Genomic DNA, 18,315 nt, shown 5'->3' with positions numbered 1-18,315 from the left:
AGAGAGACAGAGAGAGAGAGGCAGAGAGGCAGAGAGGCAGAGAGGCAGAGAGAGACAGGCAGGCAGAGAGACAGAGAGAGAGAGACAGGCAGAGAGGCAGAGAGAGAGAGGCAGGCAGAGAGAGAGAGAGAGAGAGAGAGGCAGGCAGAGAGAGAGAGAGAGAGAGAGAGGCAGGCAGAGAGACAGAGAGAGAGAGACAGGCAGAGAGACAGAGAGAGAGAGACAGGCAGAGAGGCAGAGAGAGAGAGACAGGCAGAGAGGCAGAGAGAGAGAGGCAGGCAGAGAGAGAGAGAGAGAGAGGCAGGCAGAGAGAGAGAGAGAGAGAGGCAGGCAGAGAGAGAGGCAGAGAGGCAGGCAGAGAGAGAGGCAGAGAGACAGAGAGAGAGAGGCAGAGAGACAGAGAGAGAGAGGCAGAGAGAGGCAGAGAGACAGAGAGACAGAGAGACAGAGAGACAGAGAGGCAGAGAGGCAGAGAGGCAGAGAGGCAGAGAGGCAGAGAGACAGAGAGACAGAGAGACAGAGAGGCAGAGAGACAGAGAGACAGAGAGACAGAGAGACAGAGAGACAGAGAGACAGAGAGACAGAGAGACAGAGAGACAGAGAGACAGACAGACAGAGAGGCAGACAGAGAGGCAGAGAGACAGACAGAGAGGCAGAGAGACAGAGAGACAGAGAGAGAGAGGCAGAGAGGCAAAGAGACAGAGAGAGAGAGGCAGAGAGAGAGACAGAGAGACAGACAGAGAGACAGAGAGGCAGACAGAGAGGCAGAGAGACAGACAGAGAGGCAGAGAGACAGAGAGAGAGAGGCAGAGAGGCAAAGAGACAGAGAGAGAGAGGCAGAGAGAGAGACAGAGAGACAGACAGAGAGGCAAAGAGACAGAGAGACAGACAGAGAGGCAAAGAGACAGAGAGAGAGAGGCAGAGAGGCAGAGAGGCAGGCAGAGAGAGAGAGGCAGAGAGGCAGAGAGGCAGGCAGAGAGAGAGAGAGAGAGACGGGGAGACGGGGAGACGGGGAGACGGGGAGACGGGGAGACGGGGAGAGGGAGAGGGAGAGGGAGAGGGAGAGGGAGAGGGAGAGGGAGAGGGAGAGGGAGAGGGAGAGGGAGAGGGAGAGGGAGAGACACGTTCATTTTTGGGAAGTATTCACTCAATTGGCATTAGCTAGAGAGACAGAGTTGGTGGTTGCTATTAGTATACTGTGTGTGAGAGACCCACCCTATCTCTCCGTACCTCATCTCCATCCTCCATCTCTCCTCCTCCTCTCTCCTCCTCCAGTACTCTTCCTTCTGCATCTGTTTCCTCATCTTCTCTTCCTGGATCTTCCTGGCTCTGATCGAAGGCTTCACCTCCACCTGTAGCTCCGGGTTCACCTTTTTCTACAAGGGAAGGAACAAAAGTAGGGGGAAATGCGTTATTTTGTGCGTGTCCCCATAACCGCAGGTCTGAGACCAGGGTTTCCCAAACTCCGTTCTGCCCCCCCCTGGGTACACGTTTTGGTTTTTGCCCTCTATCACTACACAGCTGATTCAAATAATCAAAGCTTGATGAGTTGGTATCAGCGGTATAGTGCTAGGGCACAACTCCATGTTTTCCTATGCGGTGTCTCCTGCCCTTCGGTGACTCCACTAACTTTATACTGCAGGCGGTGTCTCCTGCCCTTCGGTGACTCCACTAACTTTATACTGCAGGCGGTGTCTCCTGCCCTTCAGTGACTCCACTAACTTTATACTGTAGGCGGTGTCTCCTGCCCTTCAGTGACTCCACTAACCTTATACTGCAGGCGGTGTGTCTCCTGCCCTTCGGTGACTCCACTAACCTTATACTGCAGGCGGTGTCTCCTGCCCTTCGGTGACTCCACTAACCTTATACTGCAGGCGGTGTCTCCTGCCCTTCAGATGCATCTCTTTGGCGTTGGGATCGTTGAAGCTACATTCACACAGCTTACAGTGGAACCGGATCACCTTGCCTTCGTCGTTACGCACCTACAGATAAGAAATCAATGTTTTATTTATGCATTTTTCTACACCAAAAAAAATAAATAAATGGTATTTGACAATAAGAACTAAGCAATGTTTCAAATACCATTGTTAATATGGAAGTGTTAAATCGTTGGGCTAAGGAGTCACAGGTCATTTTAAGAGTTTGACGCCCTCGTTGCCATTGAATGTACGGCTGTTGAGGCGACTTTTTTCGGGATCTTTAGTCCGTCGGACTAAAAAAAATCCAGAGCTTCTCACAGCGTCTGCGAATGTTCGGATCACGTTCTGATCAAAGCTGAATCAAAAATGTCTGCAAGATCACAATATTCTACATAACATAGTATAATGTTACTGTAAGACAACACCAACAATCTAAAATTTCACCATTTGCCAGAGTAGCCCGTTCTCTAGGAATAGAGCAGAGACTGTGTGTAGAGAATAAATGTGATCCTCACATTAGCAAAAGCTTTGTGAAGGTCTGGATCTTTTGGTCCGGTGGACTAATGATCTCGAAAAACTCGGGTCCACAGCCACAGCCTTGAAGGTAATAACGGCTTAGACCGAGGCTGGGTCATACAGGTGATTTGTCATTTATTTTTTTTAACCCCCCCTTTTTCTCCCCAAATCCGATCTTCTCGTCGCTGCAACTCCCCAACGGGCTCGGGAGGCAAAGGTAGAGTCATCCGTCCTCAGAAACATGACCCGCCGCCAAACCGCGCTTCTTTAACACCCGCCCGCTTAACCCCGGGAAACCAGCCGCAATGTGACCAAGGTCGGCCTGCACTGCGCCCGGCCAGTCACAAGGAGGAGTCGCTAGAGCACAATGAGCCAAGTAAATTCCTCCGGGCCAAACCCTCCCCTAACCCGGATGACGCTGGGCCAAATTGTGCGCATCCCTATGGGACTCCCGATCACGGCCGGCCATTTTCCTCCCTAGGTCAAGAAGGAAGGGCCTTTTGTACACTGATGTCGCAAACAAGCTACTTAGTATCTGTGATAAAAGGGACAAGTTAATTATCTAGAAGCTTTGCCAAATATTTTCTGTCGGACTATTGGAAACTCTACACTCAAGCTGTTTTGATAAAGTATGTTGAATTTGATTCCTGTTAAACCGGGTATAATTAACCAACACGGCAAGACGGGGTGTAGTATATGGCCAATATACCACGGCTAAAGGCTGTTCTTTGGCACGACGCAACGCAGAGTGCCTGGACACAGCCCTTAGCCGTGGTATATTGGCCATAAACCACAAACCCCCAGAGGTGCCTAATTGCTAATTATAAACTGGTTACCAACGTAATTAGAGCAGTAAAAAGTACTTTTTTGGTCATATCCGTGATATACACGGTCTGATATACCACGGCTGTCAGCCAAATCAGAATTCACGGCTGTACTAGAGTTGTCCCGTCTGCTAGCTTTGGCGTCTGATTTGTCTCCGCTTGTCTTTTTTTCAACAAAGCATCTCTTGCCCTAGAGGCTGACCTGATCTGTCTTTGTTACCGTTCACCCTTTAAAATTATAAAAAAATATATCATATATTCTACTACACCTGTGGCAAGACATTCACTCATGTTTTTGGTTCTATGTGATCTCTCTCGTACCTCTTCCACATAGTCGTGTCCAACAGGCTGCACGTCATTCTGCAAAGCGGCCAGGGTAGACAGCAAATCAGAGGACTCGTTCTTAGTCTCCTGAGGTTGGGGGACCAATGAGGGCGGAGGAGGCTTGGATGTCTCCACCTTGGCTTCCTCTGTCACCTTCCCGGTAGTGTGGAGCTTGTTTCCTCCTGGAGACAGAAGAATTGGTACAATTCCAGAATAATAAAAAATGTGGTTCTGATGACTTGCAGCTTTTACAGGGACCAGATGTCTAAAGAGTCTCGCCAGCCAAAGACGAACGTCTAAGGAGCGGCAGGTAACCCAAAGGGTCTCTGGTGTGGGCCGGTAACCCAAAGGGTCTGTGGTGTGGGCCAGTAACCCAAAGGGTCTGTGGTGTGGGCCGGTAACCCAAAGGGTCTCTGGTGTGGGCCGGTAACCCAAAGGGTCTGTGGTTTGGGCCAGTAACCCAAAGGGTCTCTGGTGTGGGCCAGTAACCCAAAGGGTCTGTGGTTTGGGCCAGTAACCCAAAGGGTCTGTGGTTTGGGCCAGTAACCCAAAGGGTCTGTGGTTTGGGCCAGTAACCCAAAGGGTCTGTGGTTTGGGCCAGTAACCCAAAGGGTCTGTGGTTTGGGCCAGTAACCCAAAGGGTCTGTGGTTTGGGCCAGTAACCCAAAGGGTCTGTGGTTTGGGCCAGTAACCCAAAGGGTCTGTGGTTTGGGCCAGTAACCCAAAGGGTCTGTGGTTTGGGCCAGTAACCCAAAGGGTCTGTGGTTTGGGCCAGTAACCCAAACTGGTCTCTGGTTTGAATCCCTGAGCAGACTAGCCGAAGAAAAAAATAAAAATCAGTCAATGTGCACTTCATTTTTTATTTAACAATGTGCACTTAACCCTAATTGCTCCTGTAAGTCGCTCTGGATAATAGCGTCTGCTAAATGACTAAAATTTGAATCAACACTGAACAAAAATATAAAATACAACATCTAAAAAAAAACTGTTGGTCTCTTGTTTCATGAGCTGAAATATCTCAGAAATGTTCCATAAAGCACAAAAAGCTTATTTCTCTCAAATTTTGTGCACAAATTTGTTTACATCCCTGTTAGTGAGCATTTACATTTTAGTCATTAAGCAGACGCTCTTATCCAGAGCGACTTACAGTAGTGAATGCATACATTTCATTTCATTCATGCATTTTTTTTAAATCATTTTTTTTGTACATTTTTGTATGCATGACGACTAACGAAAATACACACCCTAATTTAATTCCACAAAATTATGCGAATTAACCTATAGACCGATAACCGGTCAAATTTATTTTTCGGCAGCTGACCGATTAACCGTTAACATCCCAAAGCAAGCGAGATGGGCAGAGAAATCTGGCCTCAGCCTGACTTTAATCTCAGAGACCAGCAGCGATTCAGTTCTCCATTGGCATGTACTGCCAACACAGCCCAACCGCCAGCCCAGAGCAGTCTCAGCCCCGAGCAGACTCAGCCCCACAGCCCCGAGCAGACTCAGCCCCACAGCCCCGAGCAGACTCAGCAGTCTCAGCCCAGAGCAGTCTCAGCCCAGAGCAGTCTCAGCCCAGAGCAGTCTCAGCCCAGAGCAGTCTCAGCCCAGAGCAGTCTCAGCCCAGAGCAGTCTCAGCCCAACAGGGACCACGTTCCACACGCAATCTCCATTTAAATACATGCTCCGAATTGAAAAGCTAAATTCAAACGTTTCAGTGAATGATTGGATCTTTATTTAGGAGGGATAAAGTGGAATGATGTGGACCCCCCCCACCGGTCCAATTTTAAACACAACAGCCTTACCGACAAAGTTGATCTTGGGAGTGTTGACCTTCTTGACAGCTGTGGTGGCACTGGCTGCTGATAGGTTGTTCCCCACTAGACCCTTCCCCAGTCCGGCCCCCGCGCCACCCTGGCTAACGATGCTAACCGGCTTCAGGTAGGAGGAGTTGGAGGTGGAGCCTGTGGGGGTGGTTGAGGAGGAGGCAGGGGTCTTGGACGAGGCCGTGGTAGAGGTGGTGGAGGTCTGGGTTACTACACTGGGCTCTGTGGAAGGGATGGGCTTCCCCAGCTTGGTGTGGAGCTTCACCACCTGACAAAAACAGAGACAAAATACAACGTTATATACACACACAATGAACAAAAAATGTAAAACCACAGCCTGGGATCGAGCCAGGAAATGTAGTGACGTAGCCAGCAACTATTCCCCCCCCCCAATTGGTAGTTACAGTCTTGTCCTGTCGCTGCAACTCCAGTACGGACTCGGGAGAGGTGAAGGTCGAGAGCCGTGCGTCCTCCGAAACAAGACCCCCCCTAAGAATTTGTTCTTAACTGACTTGCCTAGTTCAATAAAGATCAAACAAATACTGTGGAATAATAGTGAAGACATCAAAACTATGAAACAAATAAGGAGTCATGTTGTAACCAAAAAAGTGTTCAACAAAATCAAAATATATTTTATATTTGAGATTCTTCAAATAGCCACCCTTTGCCTTGATGACAGCTTTGCACACTCTTGACTCTCAACCAGCTTCATGAGGTAGTCACCTGGAATGCATTTCAATTAACAGGTGTGCCTTGTTAAAAGTTAATTAGTGGAATTTATTTCCTTCTTAATGCATTTTAGCCAATCAGTTGTGTTGTGACAAGGTAGAGGTGGTATACAGAAGATAGCCCTATTTGGTAAAAGACCAAGTCCATATTATGGCAAGAAGAGCTCAGATAAGCAAAGAGAAACGACAGTCCATCATTACTTTAAGACATGAAGGTCAGTCAATACGGAAAATGTCAAGAACTTTGAACGTTTCTTCAAGTGCAGTCGCAAAAACCATCAAGCGCAATGATGAAACTGGCTCTCATGAGGACCGCCACAGGAAAGGAAGACCCAGAGTTACCTCTGCTGCAGAGGATAAGTTCATTAGAGTTACCAGCCTCAGAAATTGCAGCCCAAATAAATGCTTCAGAGTTCACGTAACAGACACATCAACAGATCAGAGGAGACTGTGTGAATTAGGCCTTCATGGTCAAATTGCTGTAAAGAAACCACTACTAAAGGACACCAATAAGAAGAACAGACTTGCTTGGGCCAAGAAACACGAGCAATAGACATTAGACAAGTGGAGATCTGTCCTTTGGTCTGATGAGTCCAAATTTGAGATTTTTTGGTTGCAACTGAGTCTTTTGTGAGAGAGTAGAATGGATGATCTCCGCATGTGTTGTTCCACCGTGAAGCATGGAGGTGGTGGTGTGATGGTGCTTTGCTGGTGACACTGTCTGTGATTTATTTAGAATTCAAAGGCACACTTAACCAGCATGGCTACCACAGCGTTCTGCAGCGATACGCCATCCCATCTGGTTTGCGTATTTTATTTAACTAGGCAAGTCAGTTAAGAACAAAGTCTTATTTTACAATGACGGCCTACCCCAGCCAAACGCTGTGCCAATTGTGCACCGCCCTATGGGACTCCGATCACGGCCGGTTGTGATACAGCCGGGATCGAACCAAGGTCTGTAGTGACGCCTCTAGCACTGAGATGCAGTGCCTTAGACTGCTGTGCCACTTGGGAGTGCTTAGTGAGACTATATATTTTGATTTGTTTAACACTTTTTTGGTTACTACATGATTCCATATGTGTTATTTCATAGTTTTGATGTCTTCACTATTATTCTACAAATGTAGAAAATAGTAAAAATAAAGAAAAACCCTGGAATGAGTAGGTGTGTCCAAACTTAATGGATTCGGCTATTTCAGCCACACCTGTTGCTGACGTGTATACAAAGAGCACACAGCCATGCAATCTCCACAGACAAACATTGGCAGTAGAACGGCCCCGTACTGAAGAGCTCTGACTTTCAACTTGGCACCGTCATAGGATGCCACCTTTCAAACAAGTCAGTTCGTCAAATTGACATTATTATTTTTCTTCTTCTTCTTCTTCCATACACTCAGTGGACAAAACATTAGGAACACTTGCTCTTTCCATGACAGATTGACCAGGTGAATCCAGGTGAAAGCTATGATCCCTTATTGATGTCACTTGACGAGCATTAATATTAGCATACGTTATGGAATCAACACGACACTGCAGAGTAACACTGGCCAAAATGACATCATAGACTAAGTGAGTGCCATTGGGTGACCAAAACAGCATCCTTTCCTCACCCAATCCCCAGAGACGTGCCCTGGATGTATTTGATAAGAAGAGTTTTTTTTGTCCTAATGCAAAACGGACATGAACAATACAAAAAAAGGCTAAGTAGAGCCTAGAACCAAATCCATTACACTCAGTGTTCCTGGACCTCTTCTGGGAAGGGGGGGGGGGGTCTAGGCCGGGTAACTCTTAAACCACCGGGACAACCGCGGATGTAAACAAGGGGCTTTATAAATCCCGGGGGCCTACCTTCTGGTGTTTGGCCCCTCTGATGTGTGCAGCGTACGCATCAGCCCCAGTACAGGACACATCGCAGAGCTCACAGCGGAGCTGGTTCTGAGTCCCCCGGGCTGATGCTGATCCTCCACCACTACTACTACTGCTGCTGCTCTGGGAGACTTTCAGGGCCACCTCCTTCTTCTTGTGCTTCTGGCCTTCCAGGTGCTCCTTGTAGGTCTGGGTGGATGAGAGGGAGAAATTAATTCTCTCTAGATAGGTTTAGCTCTATATCAGAGGGTTAGGGGGGGCATATAAAATCTGTCAATGGAATTAATTAATATGGGGGGACAGTGTATTATGAACATACTTGATGAGAAAAAGTAACAAGTAGCATGCATTTCCATACGAACCTAAGGACAGGTAAGGACAGGTAGGTATGAGAAAAGGTCTGAAAAGGCAGGTTAGATGGACAGAAAGAGGTAAAGATGCTGATCTGAAGATAAGTGAAGAGAAGGATGAAAGACTGATGGATTGAGTGAGAGAGAACACCTTTCAGGGTCTCTAAGCTCACCTGGGGGTCCTGGCTAGAGAGGTGTTCTCTAAGCTCACCTGGGGGTCCTGGCTAGAGAGGTGTTCTCTAAGCTCACCTGGGGGTCCTGGCTAGAGAGGTGTTCTCTAAGCTCACCTGGGGGTCCTGGCTAGAGAGGTGTTCTCTAAGCTCACCTGGGGGTCCTGGCTAGAGGTGTTCTCTAAGCTCACCTGGGGTCCAGCACAGCTGATCTTGCAGACATCACAGTAGTGGATTTGTGGTGGTTTGGGAGGCTGCTTGGGTTTCAGCTGCTTACTCTGGTAGTAGGGGGATATAAACATAATATAAAAACACTGACTGGACAAAACATTAAGAACTCTTCTCTTTCCATGGCACAGACTGATCAGGTGAATCCAGGTGAAAGATAATGATCCCTTATTGATGTCACCTGTTAAATCAACTTCAAAATCTGTGTAATGGGCTCCCGAGTGGCGCAGCGGTCTAAGGCACTGCATGAGGCGTCAATACAGTCCCTGGTTCGAATCCAGGCTGTATCACATCCGGCCATGATTGGGAGTCCCATAGGGCCAGCGTCGTCCAGGTTTGGCCGGGGTAGGATGTCATTGTAAACAAGAATTTGTTCTTAACTGACTTGCCTAGTTAAATAAAAGATTAAAGACTACAAGAGGTCCGGCACTGATGTTAGGCTCGCAGTCGGCGTTCCAATTCACCCGAAAGGTGTTTGACGGGGTTGAGGTCAGGGCTCTGTGCAGGCCAGTCAAGTTCTTCCACACTGATCCCAACAAACCATTTCTGTATGTACCTCACTTTGTGCACGGGGGTATTGTCATGCTGAAACAGGAAAGGGCCTTCCCCAAACTGTTGACACAATGTTGGAAGCACAGAATCATCTAGAATGTCATTGTATGCTGTAGCGTTAAAACTTCCCTTCACTGGAACTGAGGCGCCTGAACCATGAAAAACAGCCCCAGACCATTATTCCTCCTCCACCAAACTTTACAGTAGGCACTATGCATTGGGGCAGGTAGCGTTCTCCTGGCATCCTCCAAAACCCAGATTCGTCCGTCTGGACTGCCAAATGGTGAATCACTCCAGAGAACACATTTCCACTGCTCCAGAGTCCAGTGGCGGCGAGCTTTACACCACTCCAGCCGACGTTTGGCATTGAGCATGGTGATCTTAGGCTTGTGTGAGGCTGCTCAGCCATGGAAACCCATTTCATGAAGCTCCTGATGAACAGTTTATTGTGCTGACGTTGCTTCCAGAGGCAGTTAGCAACTCAGTGAGCGTTTCAAATGAGGACCGATTAGATTTTTAAGCGCTTTTTAAAAATCAGCTTCTTGATATGCCACACCTAACATATTCCATTCTTATTTACAATAAAAGTGACACAATACATTCAATTTACCATTCATTTCTATTGGACACAATATAAATCTGAAACACAACCAAAACAAAAAACAGCAAATGCATCCAACACATTTGTAGAGTCACAAGTTTGATGTAATCAATTGCGTGCTATGAATATGGGACCAAATACTAAAACGTTTTACTACTTTAACGCACATAAGTGAATTTGTCCGATACTTTTTGGTCTCCTAAAAAGAGAGGACTACATACAAAACAGTTGACCCGATATGTATGAAAATCCTCTCAGATTAAAGCCAACAGTCTGCACTTTAACCTCACAGTATCAATTCAAAATCCCCAAAAAATAAAAAAAAGTTCTGGAATACCCCCCAAAAAAAACAATTACAAAACATTGTCACTGTCCCGATACTTGGAGCTCACTGTAGTCAGATAACATCGGAAATAGAAATATGACCTGGAAGGGAGGTTTCTTGGTGAAGGAGCTGCCTGTCCATGCTGCTGAAGCAGCTACCGCCGCAACAGCCTGTTTCTGCTGCTGCTGCTGCTGCTGGTAGTAGGTAGAGGCAGCCGAGTACACCGCTGCTTCATAGCCCGAGTACGACGTACCTTGGAGGGAGGGGGAGAGAGAAGAGAGAGGGAGGGGGTTAATTCCCCACACATCTAACTTCCAACTTTGCACAGGCCAGGAGCCGGTTGGGGATACATTACGCGGTGCAATTTACACATTTCCAGTAACAATCCCAGGATTCCTATAGGTTTTCCCCCAGAAGGCTTGGTTGGAGCCAAGAGGATTTCTCAGTTGGAGCTTAATTCCTCCAGAAACCCCCCCCCCCCCCAAAAAAAAATATATCTGGAAAACCTGGGTGGGAATTCTATGGGAAAATTAGGAGAATTTTTCTAAAGTCTAGTTGTATTTGAATTCTTACCGGAGTATGCGACGGGGTTGGTACTATACGTGGGGCTCTGGGAGTACGTGACCGCGTTGGTGGAGTAGGTAGTCGGCAGGTAGTGCATGCTGGTTACGGCTTGCATGTCGTGCTTACCAGAGTACGTGACCGCGTTGGTGGAGTAGGTGGGGCTCTGAGAGTAGGAAGGGACGACGGAGGCCACGGCGGCTACGGGCTGAACGGTGGACACGGGGTAAATGGAGAACGTGGAAGAGGCGGGGGAGGGAGTAACGGGCTTGATGGCCGTCACCTGTCGAGACTGTTGGGTCTGGGTGTAAGGGGTCAGACTGGCCTGGGTGTAGCCTGTCTTAGGTGCTGCAGGAGGAGAGAGAGATTGATGTTGGTCAAGAGTTCCTGTTAAGTACAGTTGACTACTACAATACTGGATAAACATGGGTACAGTACTACAATACTGGATAAACATGGGTACAATCCAGTAGAATACTGCAATACTGGACAAACATGGGTACAGTACTACAATACTGGATAAACATGGATACAATCCAGTAGAATACTGCAATACTGGATAAACATGGGTACAGTACTACAATACTGGATAAACATGGGTACAGTACTGCAATACTGGATAAACATGGGTACAGTACTACAATACTGGATAAACATGGGTACAGTACTGCAATACTGGATAAACATGGGTACAGTAGAATGTTATTGAAATAGTGACTATGGATAAAGGAAAATGATTCATTCTAGGACAACAACCAACATTTATTCAATGAAATGTGTATAAAATCACAAAGGAATAGAAGTGTAGTCGTGCATTGCTTTCGCTCTGGGGTTTTAGGCAGGGTATCTGCAAAGCACTTTGTGACATCTGTTGACGTAAAAAAAAAAAACGTATGTGTCTGAAAAACACACATTTCATTGATCTAGAAACAATCTGAGCACCATCACCTGGAAGGGATTTCTTCCACGTGGCGTCCCAGGTCTGGTAGTACGACTCGGCACTGGGTTGGGGCTGTACGGCTACCGCAGCGGCTACCGCAGAGCTAGCTACGGGTTGCTGGTAGTACTGCTTAGGGTCGTAGGTTACCGCCGGGGCCGTGGACCGTACGTAGGAGTAGGAGTCCTGTAAAACAGAGACACAGTGGAGTCAGGGAAAAGAAACACGGAGGAGGAGGAGTCGTCCTGTAAAAGAGAGACACAGTGGAGTCAGGGAAAAGAAACACGGAGGAGGAGGAGTCGTCCTGTAAAAGAGAGACACAGTGGAGTCAGGGAAAAGAAACACGGAGGAGGAGGAGTCGTCCTGTAAAACAGAGACACAGTGGAGTCAGGGAAAAGAAACACGGAGGAGGAGGAGTCGTCCTGTAAAAGAGAGACACAGTGGAGTCAGGGAAAAGAAACACGGAGGAGGAGGAGTCGTCCTGTAAAACAGAGACACAGTGGAGTAAGGGAAAAGAAACACGGAGGAGGAGGAGTCGTCCTGTAAAACAGAGACACAGTGGAGTCAGGGAAAAGAAACACGGAGGAGTCGTCCTGTAAAACAGAGACACAGTGGAGTCAGGGAAAAGAAACACGGAGGAGGAGGAGTCGTCCTGTAAAACAGAGACACAGTGGAGTAAGGGAAAAGAAACACGGAGGAGGAGGAGTCGTCCTGTAAAACAGAGACACAGTGGAGTCAGGGAAAAGAAACACGGAGTCGTCGTCCTGTAAAACAGAGACACAGTGGAGTCAGGGAAAAGAAACACGGAGGAGGAGGAGTCGTCCTGTAAAACAGAGACACAGTGGAGTCAGGGAAAAGAAACACGGAGGAGGAGGAGTCCTGTAAAACAGAGACACAGTGGAGTCAGGGAAAAGAAACACGGAGGAGGAGGAGTCCTGTAAAACAGAGACACAGTGGAGTCAAAAAAGAAACAGATGACGGGGTGTTTCAGTACATTCAGCATCCTGATTCTTTCACTTTGTTAAATCCATGCTGGGGAATGTGCAGCTGCACACATGGAGAAGGCCCGAAGAAGAGGGAAGTAGCCTTTAGCTACAGGTCATGAGTGAATTAGGGGACATCTTTAAACTAGCAGACAAAGCCAATGTGCTAAATTAAATACATATTTAGTCTAGTCATCACAGCATACGCTGAAAAGTAATTTAAAAAAAAGGCAGTCTGTCAGTAGAGTTGTGATCACTACTGAGAGGAGTTGTCCGGGGTAAAAATAAATCAAAAGCTGCAGTTCTTCTCCATCTTTCAGCCCAACAGCATCTGGGCTCCAGATTGACTTTCACAGAATAAGAAACAAGCAGATGTGAGGTCCAACACCTTGATTCAATCAACTTGAGGTTTCTTGGGGGAAAATAACAACTTCTGTGTGACTTTAAAATCTTTAAAAAATTAAATAAAATAATTAGATATATATATATAAAAAAGGGGACATTCTCAAAAACAAATCCTGAAGCTTCAAATTCATCTCTCCCCCAAAGCTGTTTTGTAACAACTACCTCAGAACACTGGTTTAGGCTTTAAAGCTTTAAAAGATGAAATGAACACTCCAAAATGCTAACATGTTGAATATAACATTGAGGTGGGATGTTAGTTACCTGGTATCCTACCTGGTAGTTCTGGGACGTGACAGGGGGGGGCGGCGGGGGGACGTCCGGCTGGCGTGCATAGCCGTAGTCAGCGGTGGCGTGCGCCGGCTGGTAACCTCCGTAGGCTGCGGCGGTGGCTGCTGCTGCCACGGCGACAGGGGCAGGCCTGGCTACGGCGACCGCGGCGCCGGTGGGCGCGTAGGCTGCTGCCACGGAGTGGGCCGCCATCGGTGCCTGGTGTACGGTGTAGCTGGCCACGGTGGTAGGGTGGGTGTAGGCCACCCCTGCAGCTGGCTGCTGACTGGAGAGGGAGAGAGAGAGGGGAGAGAGAGGGGGGAGAGAGGGGGAGAGATCAGGTCTGGTGTGACTCTGCTGAGAGAAGGAAAGTCAGTACCGAGGCTGTGGCGACATTTTGGTGTGCTGATGTAGGCCTAAGGATGGGTAGGGGGGGGTCCGGAGAGCGTGAGTCAACTTCCCCCTAAGGAATTTGGAGCATTTAAAAACATTTAAAAAATGTACATTAAATAGTAATTTCCTGAAATCTAGAGCAGAGTCTTAAATGTTGGATCCTAAATTAAGTTGAGGTGGTCTCAATGACACATTTTCAGGGGTTAAATTTAGGGGTAATGATTATTCTTAAATTAGTAGGTGTTTTCATGTGGATAATCTATCGAAAAAAAATGTAAACTGGCTAAAATTGTTTGGGTAGAATTCAGAATAATTAAATTACTAGATGTAATGTAGTAGTCCATCTTACTGTAGGATATTTGTAATATGAACTGAACTATGAGCTCGTTTCAGATCGCCATCCCTGACCTTATCCATCCAGATCTGACGACTAGGCTACCAGTCATTCAACATTCCTCGTTGTCGTCGGTGACCTGACTACTATGACATCACTAGCAGCCTACTTGTTGACCTCCAGCTATACGAAGAGAACAAGATCCACAACTGATTAAAACATCCAGACTGTTCAGATTAGTAGGCCAAGCATTAACTTTCTGTGAAGGACAGGTATTAGCGGAACAGCTCTCTACCGCGGCGGGGCATTTAACTAGCTTAACGCCGCACGGTACGTTTCCTTGCTCGTCAATACGCTCATACGGAACCCAAACCGGCTGCGCGCCATCGTGCATAAATATATTTTGTCCCCCCCTACACCAAACGCGATCACGACACGCAGGTTAAAATATAAATTTAAAAAAACTCTGAACCAATGACATAAATTTGGGGACAGGTCGAAAAGCATTAAACATTTATGGCAATTTAGCTAGTTAGCTTGCACTTGCTTGCTAATTTGTCCTATTTAGCTAGCTTGCTGTTGCTAGCTAATTGGTCCTGGGATATAAACATTGAGTTGTTATTTTACCTGAAATGGACAAGGTCTTCTAATCAGACAATTAATCCACACATAAAACGGTCAACCGAATCGTTTCTAGTCATCTCTCCTCCTTCCAGGCTTTTTCCATCTTTGAACTTATATGGTGATCGGCATCTAAACTTTCATAGTATTACCACGACTACCGGCAAAACAGTTTGTCTTTCAATCACCCACGTGGGTATAACCAATGTGGTGATGGCACGTGGGTACCTGCTTCTATAAACCAATGAGGAGATGGGAGAGGCAGGACTTGCAGCGCAATCTGCGTCAGAAATAGAACTGACTTCTATTTTAGCTCGTTGGCGCGCGCGAGCAGTGTGGGTGCAATAATTGAACAACATAGATTTCGAAATTTATTTTGCAACTCTCGTGCACGCGACGCGAGCGGTGTAGTCAGCCTGTTACGCCTACTACCATTACCGATATCAAAGCATGCGTGTTCTCACTTTGTTAACTAAACAACGCTGTTGCTAACTATGAAATAGTGGTTATTTGCTTGACAAACATACACTTTTGGCAAACAGTTCGTTCTCCATTTTCTCTATTCCCCCCTCCCTCACATTAGGATGGAATCAAAGGACGAAGTGGAGACTTGGGCTGCTGCCATCAAGCCCCTTAAGTAGACAGGAATAGACCCCCCCACAATAAACGTAATTATCCACCATCTTTGATAGTACTACGACTACGGGGGGGGGCGTGTCGGAGGAGAGCGAGCTATTTGTTTCTCCTCTCCACTGATTGGCTCAGCTCCAACTTCAGGACAGTTGAGTCAAAAACCACAATGTGCCAACTACAATTAGAGGGCAAAAATCGCCCGCCTCTGGTGTCCCAAGTCTAAAATGAGTCCCTGAGAGGGGAACAATGAAAACAATGCACTGGCATCCAGTTTGAAGGGCCTATATCGTTCATCAATTTATAAATATATATATTTTAGGAAATGAAAGCCAACCTTATATGCTACCATAGGTTTCTAAAATAACCCTGTAGAAAGATGGCAGGCCGTCGGCATGTAAAAAAAAAAAAAAAAAAAAGGAGAACGATTTAAGGAATGCCTTGAATATTTGACAAACACTCACTGAGCGAGCAAGAGAGAAAAATCACTGCATTAAAAATGGGGGGAGCCAGGTGTTGAAATAGGAAAGAGGGCAAGAGAAGAAAAGAACGAGACAGGAAAGAGAAACGAGACAGGAAAGAGAGAGAGCGAGCGCGGAGGGCGAGAGAATGGCGGTATTCAGGAAAATCCTTTGATTATTTCCCTGATGAGCAGCAGACCAAAAGAGGTCTCTTAGTGGAGGAGAGTGCAGTGTGTAGCCCCCTAGCCTATTCCTTCCAACACACAGACTAAGCCTGTGCACTACTGTTGACCAGGTCCGTCTAGTGGGCCCCCGATCGGCGCAGCGATCTAAAGCACTGCATCTCAGTGCAAGAGGCGTCACTACAGACCCTGGTTCAAATCCAGGCTGTATCACATCTGGCCGTGATTGGGAGTCCCATAGGGCAGCACACTGGCAGTCATTGTCAATAAGAATGTTCTTAACTGACTTGCCTAGTTAAAATAAAAAGGTTAAATTACAAAACAAGTTGAAATTGTTGCATGTTGTGTTCATTTTTGTATAGTAGAAGATTAATTGTTGCATGTTGTGTTCATTTTTGTATAGTAGAAGTTTAATTGTTGCATGTTGTGTTCATTTTTGTATAGTAGAAGTTTAATTGTTGCATGTTGTGTTCATTTTTGTATAGTAGAAGTTTAATTGTTGCATGTTGTGTTCATTTTTGTATAGTAGAAGTTTAATTGTTGCATGTTGTGTTCATTTTTGTATAGTAGAAGTTTAATTGTTGCATGTTGTGTTCATTTTTGTATAGTAGAAGTTTAATTGTTGCATGTTGTGTTCATTTTTGTATAGTAGAAGTTTAATTGTTGCATGTTGTGTTCATTTTTGTATAGTAGAAGTTTAATTGTTGCATGTTGTGTTCATTTTTGTATAGTAGAAGTTTAATTGTTGCATGTTGTGTTCATTTTTGTATAGTAGAAGTTTAATTGTTGCATGTTGTGTTCATTTTTGTATAGTAGAAGTTTAATTGTTGCATGTTGTGTTCATTTTGTATAGTAGAAGTTTAATTGTTGCATGTTGTGTTCATTTTTGTATAGTAGAAGTTTAAAAAAAAAGGGTAATAAAAAAATATATATTGATGTAAACCATTTATTGTTATTGCATCAACTCAGTCAATTTAAAATCACAATATGGATTTATTATCCATATAGACTAGCACTAGTGTGACCATTCCTCAAAACATGTAAACATTCAATAGTTGATTTTTCTATGTAGGCCTATTGTCACCATGCACTGACAAACAATGCCTTTCTAATTGCCCCCCCTGGAATTAGGTTCTATTGAATTAAACTAAAAACTCATCTAATTCTTCCTGCCTCTGAATTCCAAGATGTGCAGACAGGTCTAGTCTATAAGAAGAAGGGCATCCATCTTGATGTCAGTCTCAAATGAGTCTGTTAAATAATTCAAAATGGCTGGTCACGATGCCATGTTTTATTAAAATCGTATGTACGGGATACACCAGCCAATGAAATGCTTACTTGCCGGGTTCCTTCTGGACAACGCAACAAAAAAATACAATTATAAAAAGATAATAGGAACATGAAGCAAAAATGTCTCAGTAGAATAGAACAAACATTTTAGCATCAAGTATAATACAGGAAGGCACAATTTATAGTCCAATATTTACACACGTTTTGGGAAAAGGAGCAAGTGTTTAAGTTGTGAAGACGAAGCACCTGACTTAGTAATAGCAGTTGTGATGGACGTGTGTGTGTGTGTGTGTGTGTGTGGAGAATTCAGAGCAGATCAGTCCACTTCAACTGTTCAGCAGTCTGATGGCTTGTAGACAGAAACTCAGAGCCTAAATGGTAATCAGACTTCATGTTCTGATAGCGTTGGGCAGGCGCTAAAGGGAGTGAACAGCTCGTGGCTGGGATGTGTGGGGTCTTTGACGATGCCTTCCTGACTACACCGGGCACGCCATGTTGATTTTGTCCATCCATACCAGACGAGTTCAGGACTCGCAGGTTGAAATATCAAAAAGCACTCTGAACCAACTATATATATAAAAAAATAAAAACATGAAACATTCATGGACATTTAAGCTAGCTAGCTTGCTGTTGCTAGCTAAATTTGTCCTGGGAGATACTTTCTATAGGCCGACTCGTCGTTGATCATCAGGCCTGTAACAGTGGTGTCGTCAGCAAACTGGGAGTTTGTTACGCTTAGCCACGTAGTCGTGGGCGAACCAGGGGTACAGCAGAGGACACACCTCTGTGTTAAGAGTGGAGGAGGTGACGACTACGGTCTGGATGGTAGAGGGGACGACTACGGTCTGGATGGTAGAGGGGACGACTACGGTCTGGATGGTAGAGGGGACGACTACGGTCTGGATGGTAGAGGGGACGACTACGGTCTGGATGGTAGAGGGGACGACTACGGTCTTTGCCGCCAATCCTCAAAGCCTGCGGCCTGCCCCATCAGGAAGACCAGGATCCAGTTGCAGAGGGTA

At 46.0% G+C, this 18,315-nt stretch overlaps 1 protein-coding gene across 7 annotated transcripts in view; it reads right to left on the bottom strand.

Moving 5' to 3' along the window:
• The window catches only part of LOC115165066 (zinc finger RNA-binding protein), a 44,256-nt gene that overhangs the window by 14,755 nt on the left and 11,186 nt on the right, over positions 1 to 18,315 (bottom strand). For 2 of the 7 annotated variants that reach the window (XM_029718100.1, XM_029718105.1), the window contains exons 3-12: positions 13,377 to 13,668; positions 11,739 to 11,913; positions 10,803 to 11,138; positions 10,331 to 10,482; positions 8,715 to 8,801; positions 7,986 to 8,192; positions 5,389 to 5,677; positions 3,581 to 3,765; positions 1,863 to 1,982; positions 1,216 to 1,376 (exon numbers count right to left, since the gene is read on the bottom strand). In XM_029718100.1, the coding sequence (XP_029573960.1) occupies positions 1,216 to 1,376; positions 1,863 to 1,982; positions 3,581 to 3,765; positions 5,389 to 5,677; positions 7,986 to 8,192; positions 8,715 to 8,801; positions 10,331 to 10,482; positions 10,803 to 11,138; positions 11,739 to 11,913; positions 13,377 to 13,668 (2,004 nt within the window). The remainder of the gene's footprint in view (positions 1 to 1,215; positions 1,377 to 1,862; positions 1,983 to 3,580; positions 3,766 to 5,388; positions 5,678 to 7,985; positions 8,193 to 8,714; positions 8,802 to 10,330; positions 10,483 to 10,802; positions 11,139 to 11,738; positions 11,914 to 13,376; positions 13,669 to 18,315) is intronic. The other 5 variants (XM_029718102.1, XM_029718103.1, XM_029718104.1 and 2 more) reach the window with 5 other exon arrangements.

The sequence above is a fragment of the Salmo trutta genome, chromosome 27 (assembly GCF_901001165.1).
Source record: "Salmo trutta chromosome 27, fSalTru1.1, whole genome shotgun sequence".
Taxonomy (NCBI): Eukaryota; Metazoa; Chordata; class Actinopteri; order Salmoniformes; family Salmonidae; genus Salmo; species Salmo trutta.
The sequence above is the reverse complement of the archived record's forward strand: the minus strand, read 5'-3'. Positions and strand labels throughout refer to the sequence as shown.